This window comes from Saccostrea cucullata, unplaced genomic scaffold, assembly GCF_032062105.1.
Source record: "Saccostrea cucullata isolate Sc308-1 unplaced genomic scaffold, CSIRO_AGI_Scuc_v1 ctg15111, whole genome shotgun sequence".
Classification (NCBI taxonomy): Eukaryota; Metazoa; Mollusca; class Bivalvia; order Ostreida; family Ostreidae; genus Saccostrea; species Saccostrea cuccullata.
The window spans coordinates 4840-15477 of NW_026919730.1; the positions used below are offsets into that span (position 1 = coordinate 4840).

Genomic DNA, 10638 nt, shown 5'->3' on the forward strand with positions numbered 1-10638 from the left:
CAGTGATACATTATGACGTCAAAGTAGGCGAGATGACGTCAATTTTACAACAAGTTTTCGTAATATTGGCTTTTAGAGATAAAATTTAACACTAGAAAATAACTAGAAACGTCTAAAACACTAACAAAAATTAAATGTATTTATTGTATTATGCTGTATCTGTCATTTTTATTAAAATCTACCATAGATGACGTCATATGTGTAAATCAAGTAACTTAGGAATTGATCATGTTGTGAAAAGAGAATTTGGTTAAGAACGGCATGTACAAAGGTACGAAAAATGGGGTTTAAAAGCAATTACTGTGAATTTTATGTGAAATTCATATGGAGTTAAGTAAATTAAACAGGTATGCTAATTTATTGTCATCAATTATATACTCTTTTGAAGACAGTCAGCTATAAACGTATCCCGGTCGGCCTTTCCTCTGTCATTCCTGACAAAAATAATTCAGCAGAACAACAATATATGTTGGATATTTCAAATCATAAGTTCTACACAGATCAAAAGCTCGCCTTCTAAAATACTTGGGAAGTGCTGCTAGAATCCAGAGATAAGCATGGTTTTACGAAAAATCTCGGTTTATGTGTATAGAATTCAACTCATAGGGTAAGGTTTCGTGCGAATGTGTGGAATAATTATCTTACTGACAAGACAGTGGGATTCTAGCAGCATTTTTTATGCAAAATAAATGTATTCAGACTATATTATTTACTCAAAGAATTTATTAAACTCCGGGGTATTGTTGTTCTGCTAGCTTTTTTTATTAAGGAACATTTCGCAATAAATAGAAGTCACGTGATGCAGTGGTGCTGGTGCATGTCTTTGCGTTAGACACTCTTTTATCTTTATGCAATAATTAATAATAGTTTACGTTTATCTGTGGTTTGGGTAAAATATCAAACTTTTTTTTCTGTAGAGAAGACTTATTTTTCCCGAGATATAATTTAAATGCTTCCTTAATATACCCGAGAAACTTGAATCTACACTACCTGATGTTGCTTCCATATAAATATGATGAACTATGGCTTTGTCATTCTTGAGAAGAAGATTTTTAAAGAATTTTCCTATATATTTCTCTGTAAAACTTTAGTGGGCCATTTTTGCCCCGCCCTACCCCTGGGTGTCATTATTTGAAAAAAAAACTTGAATCTACACTACCTGAGGATGCTTCCATGTAAATATGATGAATTATCGTTGTTTTATTATTCTTGAGAAGAAGATTTTTAAAGAATTTTCAAATACATTTCTATGTTAAACTTTGGTGGGCCATTTCGGCCCCGCCCTATCTCCAGGGGACATGCTTTGAACAAATTTGAATCCACACTACTTGAAGATGCTTTCAAAAAAATATGATGAATTATGGCTTTGTCATTCTTAAAAAGAAAATATTTTTAAAGAATTATCCTTTATATTTCTATATGAAATTTTGGTCGGCCATTTTTGGCCCCGACCTACCCCCGGAGGTCATAATTTGAAAACACTTGAATCTACACCTGAGGATGCTTCCATATAAATATGATGATTGATGGCTTTGTCAATCTTGAGAAGATTGTTAAAGAATTTTACTATTTATTTCTTTGTAAAACTTTGTCGGTCATTTTGCCCCCGCCCTACATCGGGAGGTCATGATTTTAACAAACTTGAATCTACACTACCCGAAGGTGCTTCCAAATAAATATGACGAATTATGGCTTAGTCATTCTTGAGAAGAAGATTTATAAAGAATTTTCCTATATATCTCTAAGTCTGTATAAAACTTAGGTCTATTGTGGTCCCGCCCTACCCCCAGGGGTCATGATTTGAACAAATCTGAATCTATTACGTGAGGATGCCTTCAAATAAATATGATGAATAATGGCTTCGTCATTCTTCAGAAGAAGATTTTTAAAGAATTTTTCTATATATTTCTATGTAAAACTTTGATCAACCATTTTGGCCCCGCCCTATCCCCGTGGGTGATGATTTGAACAAACTTGAATCTACACTACCTGAAGATGCTTCCTATAAATATGATGAAATATTACTTTATCAACCTTGAGAAGAAGATTTTAAAAGAATTTTCCTATATATTTCTATGTAAAACTTTGGTCCGCCATTTTGGCCCCGCCCTACATCGTGGGGTCATGTTTTGAATTAACTTGAATCTACACTATCTGAGGATGTTTCCTAATTAGTTTCATCTTTCCTGGCACAGTGGTTCTTGAGAAAAAGATTTTTTAAAAATTGCCACCAAATTTTCATCAATTCCCAGTTATCTCCCCTTGAATGCGGGCTTGGCCCCTTCTTTGAACAAACTTGAATTTCCTTAACCCAAAGATACTTTGTGGCAAATTTACTTGATATTGGCTCAGCGGTTCTTGAGAAGAAGTCGAAAATGCGAAAAATTTACAGACAGACAGACAGACGGACAGCTAGACAGCTAGACGGACACCGGACAAAATTTGATCAGAAAAGCTCACTTGAGCCTTTACACGGGTGAACTAAAAATGTAATGTGGGAATAAAATTTGCTCCAGAAAAAGCTCGATTATTAGAACCCCCACCCCCCGCAAAAAGAGGATTTTCTATTCCATTTGGATCAGTTTCCACTTTGGGGAGATGTCAGGAATTTTCAGATAAGTTTCGTTTCTTTGGCCGTCCCACACACTTCCGTTTGCTCTTCCATGCAAAATACTGCATGGAAAAAGATGGGGGTATCTCTTAAGAGATGCCTTATTTTAGATATATTGTACTGCAAAACATAAACATCAAATATACCTAATAATATGTTTTTTAAATATCTTAAAATCTTTAATACAATGGAACCTGTCTTATCCAACATGCACGGGGAGAAAAATTACAAAGTATGTGTCGGAATGAACAAGGTGTTTTATTAGTGTAAAGCTCATGGACATAAGTAGAAATGAGTAAAGATATTGAATGGCTGAAATCACAGTAAAGAGGATTGCATGTGTCGGACAGGTTCCACTGTATTAGGTTTAACAATAAAGTAATCATCATCCTAATTCTCCGTCCAGTTATCTTCATTTATCAGAGTTTGTAAATAGCAACGAAATATTTCTAATTTCAAATTTATTAGAACACATATAATATACATCTTTAACTAGATACAATTGGTAGAAAAAATTACAATAATTTATTGGTTTGAAAAATAGGACATGGCCTTTAGTGAAACCATTGTTTGTTCTCAAGTGTTCTCACTTCATATCAAACATTATTTTTTAAAAAGGACCTCGTGATGAAGATAAATTCAAAACCATCTCGTTTATCATAATGATTTTTCTGATTGTTGGGTGGTCGGTCATCTGTTAAAAATTAGGGAGAAAAAACAATAATCAAACTAAATAAATCCTTCACAGAAATAAAAGCATATTTTTCTTTATAAAAAGAAGAAAACAAAAAAACCCTCTGATAACCATTAAAATTTTTTCATAGAAATTCAAAAAGAAAAACAATTTGGTAATTGATATTTAATGATGTTTACCTAATGACGTTTGATCATCATGGTGGTCGCCTTCACTGACGTCCCACTCGTTACTGCGGGATACCAGGGTCTTTGCCAGTCTCCCGGGGACCACTGACCGTTAAGAAAGGCGTGGCTACAGGCATTAAACCACCAGCCTCCTCTACGGCCACTGGAAGCAGCACAGTTACCAGAACTATACCTGTCATTGTCCCTGTAGTTGGTGGAGAAGGACATCCCAGACAGATCTGTGTAAAAGGTCCCTGTGTTTAACATACGGTCTCCTGTAAAGTTCAACAAAAGAAATCACATGGATCATCTCAATTCAACCTGTCAATGTCCCTTTCTGGGGTGGAGAAGTCCGTCCCAGACAGATCGTAGTCAGAATAATCAGTGTCTAACATACTTCTTCTATAGATGTACAGGAAATATATCATAGAGGAAATGGATTCAATTATATGTATATTCAGTTTAGTCTATAATAATACTGAGGTGCATTAAGACAGATGGATTTGCATGTAAAGAGAGAAAGTATTTATCTTAAATTATACACGCTATATCTTGCGTCAGTTGAAATACAGTTGGAAATTTCTATATTTTGTTTACTAACAAGAGGCCCACTGGAATTATAGGTCACCTGAGTATCATGTAACAACTTTCCAGCAATCGTATTTGGTTCGTGGTTTAATCCAAAAGCCATGAAACTAACAAATTTTGAAAGAGGCACCATTGCTTATCAAAGGGAAGATTTCAAAGCATTAATTTATTTTTAGTCAAAGTACCCCCCTGGTACCCCTGACCCAGCGGCCCTGAAATTATCTATTTTGAAAGAGGCCCCTTTCTTCATTATAAGGCCAGTATTTTTTATGTTTAGGTTTATTTATAAACATGAGAATAAAAAAGTCCCGAAGGAAAAGGAAATAAAATGATAAATTAATTATACACATTTGTACATTCTTTTTTATGCTATCCTAATAGACACCTTACTACTGGACACATAATGCTTACTAATAGGAAAGTAGAACATTTAATTGCTTATTTCATCATCTGCCAGTTTGGGCCAGTTATATAAATTTTGTGATGTTAAACAAAATGTATTTTAAAAAATCAATTCTTTATGAGTCTTTCAATATATCTTCATTTTTTAATATGTGTTAGGTGAATGTGTAGACATTGTTCTAAAATTTACTTGATACCCATGTTCGCTAGCCAAGGGTTTCTGATGCGCTACTCTCCTCATAAACCCTTGGCTTACGGTGTCCATAGAAATCAGGATATTTTTCCAGAGTTCTGACTGGATTTCAGTACACCCAGGTAGACCCAGGTAGACCAGTCAGCAATAGTTCTTTATAAATGATGATATTTGCGTTCGGGATACATTTTCACTCTTTAAGCTCGGAAATGAAAAACGAAAGTAAACAACGATCCATCAGATAACATTCTATTCTATGAATAGCCATGGTGTCATCCAATATCTTCTAAATATGTGATGCTTGATGCCTAAAATTATAATTCCTATCATCAAACAGACAGAGAGTATTGGGGAGTAGGGTAAACATTTTTTCAATTAAATGTTAAATATTTTTTCTGGCTGATACAAATGATACTACATGCCTGTATATATTTGTATATTCTTGCCTTTTCATAGTTGATTTTTTTTTATTTCTTCGGGTTATTGTTTATTTCTTCCTCAAATGGACTTAACTTCTCCCATAGTTTTATTCATTACCTGATGCATTATCTGATGCATAATCAACCCTTTTCTGAAGAATGGTGCTTAGAGTGTAAGCTATAACAGAGACCTAAACTATGTCGCTGGCAATATGCAATAGCTACCACGGGCAGTTTAAAACCTGGGGAAGGAAAATAATTTACAGACAGATACTGTTGAATCGAATACATAATTATCTCACCAGCATGTCACTGTGCAACAAAGTCGTCAGTATTTTATTTCTCCTTTGAACGGGTGAAACGTTTTAATGGCACTCTTGTCGATGAATTTTACACTAAACCAAGCTATCTTCTCAGATATAGCTTTATTTACCCGCTGTTACATCGGAAAACCGGACGTGCGAGTTCGTAAATTTGAAATCTCGATCCCGACTCAAATTAGACATCGGAAAGAACAACATTTTTATTTTTTTCTGAAAATTCAAAACCTTGAGCGGAGGGTTTGTTAAACTGAAAATAAAACAAATTCTGGCCTTAAATATATAATTAGATCATTAGCATATAAACCAGGAGCAAAGGATAAGATGTTCAAAGAGTTCATGCATTTCAGTATTTTTTCATTAGAGCCCCACCCTAAATCAAGAACCCCTGACCCTGGGGCCATAAAATTCAAAATTTTGGTAAAGGCACTCTTGCACATCATAACTATGCACTTAGTTAGTTTATTTTATACCTAAGAGCAGAGAAGAAGATTTTCAAAGAATTCATGTATTTTCACTATATAATCAATAGAGCCCCGCCCTAACACCAGAACCCCTGACCCTAGGGCCATAGAATTCACAATTTTGGTAGAGGCACTCTTGCTCATCATAACTATGTACTTAGTTGGTTTATTTAATACCCAGGAGCAGAGAAGAAGATTTTCAAAGAAATAATGCATTTTCACTACCTACGTATTTATCCCCGCCCTAGAACTAGAACCCCTGACCCCAGGGCCATGAATTTCACAATTTTGGTAGAAGACTCATTGCTGATTACAATAATGCAAATAGTTTGACTGCTTGATGTCCAGGAGTAAAGAAAGAGATTTTTAAATATTGCATTAATTTTAGTGGTTTCGGCCCAACTCCTCGGGCCCAAGAGGGGCAGGGACCATGAAATTCACAATTTTTGTTTCCATTTACCCACAAATGATGTATACAAAATTTGGTTGAATTTGGTTTAGCGGTTTTAGAGAAGAAGCTTAAAATGATCAAATGTTAACACACGACGGACGACGAACGACGGACAACGGACGACGGACGCCGACGGACAAACTAAGATGGTAAAAGGTCACCTGAGTGACTCAGGTGACCTAATAAAAGTTACGAAAATAATGTTAATTACATTATTAAAACTGAACGCGTTATTTAGATGTCAAATTAAAATCTATCATCCTGCAAGGAAAATATTGCTTCTGTTTTAATATTCATTTCGTGACCCCGTCGCTACTTTTAGATTGATAATCAAACGAGAAAAGCGAGGTAGGCTTTTTGGGATATTTCTAGCGAGGTTATTTTGGGTTATTTTAGCGGAGTGCTAATTTTGGTTTATTTTTATTTTGTTTTGATGATAGTCCGCTAAAATTTCAATTGCTGAAATAGTAAGTTCTCTTCTACGTTCTCTTCTACGTTATATCTGTAAAGAGCTGAAACACTGTGTCCGCTAAAATTAATTACTTTGAGCACGTAAAACGCCAAGAAAACCCGCTATACGTTATATAATGTTATCAAAATCAACCATCAACTCTGTTATGGCACATAATTTTACTCAATATATGGTTTACAAATAGTCTCTAATAAAATACTACCAAAAAGTTGGAGAAATTAAGCGTTCAATATCTTGACGTTGTATTGAACGATGAGTTTGTATTACGTATACAAGTCTGCCCGAAACATTCCTTATACAAGCTTTTGATATCAAACGCCCCGTTGTGAACAAAAAAGTCGTCTGGTCAAATTCTCAGAGTTAAATTAAAGAAAAGAAGTGGCAATTAGGTAAGATGTGTTTAATTTTCACACTCAATGAAATTATTTATTAAAACTTTAGTACGGATTATACCCATTATAACCTAAATAAGCAAATCATATCGCTCGGTAGGGTGCCTAGGGTCATTGAAATGATGCGATATTGAACGCTTACAGGACATGCATTAATTTGAATACCGATACCAAAAAAAATATTAATTTGAGTTTTTTAGCTAGAATTATTATTATAAATTATGAGAAAATAATTTAGCTATATGATAAAAGGGTTTTTGGACGTATATTGGTGAATATTGGCACTCACTGGCTGTACAAATGCACTTGCAAGCTCGTGTATTTGTACAGCCAACTTGTGCCAATATTGACGTAAGATGTGTTCGATTTTCACACAAAATGAAATTATTTATTTAAAATTTAGTACGTAAAAGACCCATTAAAACCCAAATAAGCAAATCACATCGCTTTGCAGAGTTATCGAAATGATGCGATATTGAACGCTTACAGGACAGAAGTTAATTTGAATACAGATATTTAAAATCATTAATTTTCCTTTTTTTAGTTGGAATAACCATTATTAATTATATCAGCTATATAATTAAGGAGTTATTGATCTTATATTAAAGAATATTGACAAGGTCGTTCATTTGAACAGACAACTTGTGCCAATATTCACCAATATAAGTTCAATAACCCTATAATGTGAAACTTTCATTAACAATTGCTGTGTATGATTTACCGCGGGCATAAATGTCTACATGTATAGACTGTTTACACACTTCAGTCATCATTGTTCCTGAAAAGGCCTAATTCTTAATATTACTTAATTGTCTCAGATCATTTTGTTTCTCTCAGAAATCGGTGTTAATGTACGGCGTGTTAATCTTTAATATACAATACAAAACATTGTGCACTTTGTTTGGCATTCTTTCCAATATGACGATCAATTTTTGGTTGGTATGTTTCACTTAAGTGTTTAATTAAGAAAAAGAAATGTTTTTTTTAAAAGGTCACTGGTAAATGAATATGTGAAAAAAGGGATCTAGTAGATACTTTGTCTTTCAAATTTATATAATATAATTCACAACAAATATATATAATGTAATACACAAATATATATAATGCAATACACAAATATATATAATTTACTACACAAGTATATATAATGTTATACACAAGTATATATAATTTAATACACAACAAATCTTTTAGAAGTATTCCAAGGTAAGAATATATGTAATTGTAAATATTCTAAATTTATTTGATTTTCATTTAACGCTAAACAATTTACTGAATTGTGATGCAACATACACTTAATGTTCACATTAAAATATAATGTTACCTTTTCACCACAAGTTATTTATATTGCGATATGTCTTTCTAAAAGCTGGCCTAAATGCATGTAACATTTTCTGAGAATGAAATATTTTTCCTGTTTTATGAAATTTTATCATATATAAATAGAAGGTAATTGGCCTTGAATGGAAGATTCAATGTTTTTGATTGATTATTGTTAAACGCCAAGTCAGCAATATTTCATTCAAGTTTCGGCGAAAAATGTTTTTAATTTGAAAATTGGCTACTAGATATTCTAGCTATAGTAACAATGTCACATTTAATGTCCAAACCGTGTTTTATAGTATTTTACCCTTGTAATTAGTATTTTAAATCCCAAGCGTTTGTCCATAGTACTATATATAGAAGGTTTAAACTCACTGGACGGGTTAGGGTCTTTAGATAGCTCGTGTTGGTCAGTTTGGGGGTAGCAGGCACCATAGAAGGACACGTTGTTCCTTTGCCAGATTACACCACGTCTTTCATTTTGTTATTTATCTTCATTTGTACCAGAAATCCTACTCACTTCTGAGGTAGGAGTATTTCGGTTTATTGTTTATTTTAAGTAACAGTATATCTGCAAATTCTGCCAAGTTACTTCTCCGCAGTTCATTGTTTGGTAAAGTTGTTTGAAGTAAACATATTGTTGAACTGTGTATGTAATGTACTTATATTCAGTAGTAATGATGCGTCGTAAGCATTGTAGTAAGTAAGTAGTAATACTGTATTCGAAGTATGTTTAAAGTAGTAACAATGCGTCAGTAGCATTGTACATGTAATATGTGTTTGTACAGTAGTAAGTATAATACTTGCAATATATATTCTTCGTAAAATAGGCAAGTCTAAAGTGTAAATATATGTTGAGTACAAAGTATGAGTAAAAATATGTATAGGAAAATATGCATATTAAGTATTAAACATGTAGTATGAAGTATGTGTACATAATTTAACAAACAATTACAATATGTTTTTATTTTAAACATTCAATAGATCCTAGTAGTCCTAGTAGTTGTTATAGTTAGAAGGAGGGATCCAGGTATATATTTACAGCCGGGAAGGACCAGACGAGGCATTTCCGCCATTACGGGCCACAGCGCCATCTTACGGAAGTGCCGCCATTACGTGCCACAGCGCCATCCTTAGCAGCACACAGTGAAATAACATAGACTTTTAACTTTTAACTTTTATTATATCAAACAAAATTAAGAAAAAATACTGATGTAAAATTGTAATAAATGATGTAAATATATTTTAAAACATCTTCACATTATTTCTGACAAAAGATCTGTGACATACAAATAATTTTAATTTTTCACCATAATCATCTTCTCTGATTTTAGAACATATAACGTAAATTTTTAATTACTTAGCAATGTCGAATTTAATGTCCCCGGAAATTGTGAATTTTCCAACAAATGTCATCATGAAATATTAAAAACTTTAAATTAACAAGGAATCAGAAAATTCTACAGAGTATTAGAACGAAATTATGTTTCCTTGACTCTATAGAAAACAAATTAATAATCTTCCATAATAAGAAGGTTAGGACGATATACGTATTTTTTATCCAGTTTTAAGAAATTAAGTTGAATACACTGACCTAGAGTTCCCGTGACAGGTCCTGCAAGAGAGAGTTGATATTTTCCTGCTTCGTCGGAGACAGAGAATCGGTCGTACATTTCATACAGAGTTGTACCATTCTGAAGAGTGATGGAAACATAAAGGGATGAAGAGTTCTCTTTTGTTAATTGATGGATTACGTCATTTCCTGTAATAAGATATATTGAAATCAATCTATTATTCTAATGCTGCAATCACACTAACATAAGAATTAAGCGAATAAAATTAAATAAAAGGCATGATTGAGTAAATTATTTGAAAAGAAATATTTCAAATGCAACATTCATGTTAAATATTTTAAACAAAATAGAATGAGTTAAAACACTTCTTGCTTTTTTTTTGTCACTAACACTTTTATTTTTTTTTTTGCTAAAATTTCTTTAAATCATTTTTAATTAACATGGAGTAAATCAACTTTAAAATTTTTTTTTCTTGTGTTTTTAAGGAAATATATAAATTAACTAACTATTTATATATCCCTGGTAAATATTTCAAATACATTTCTTAGTTGTTTCAAAAATTGGTGAA

At 32.9% G+C, this 10638-nt stretch overlaps 1 protein-coding gene across 1 annotated transcript; it reads right to left on the bottom strand.

Annotated features, from left to right (window-relative positions):
• Positions 1 to 3484: 3484 nt before the first annotated feature.
• On the bottom strand, positions 3485 to 10258 carry LOC134236789 (fibroleukin-like; the record flags this gene model as incomplete). The annotated part of the gene is made up of 2 exons (XM_062718934.1): positions 3485 to 3747; positions 10091 to 10258. Coding segments are annotated over 2 exons (431 nt in total), but the record flags the coding sequence as incomplete, so codon positions are not given.
• Between the last annotated feature and the right edge of the window lie 380 nt (positions 10259 to 10638).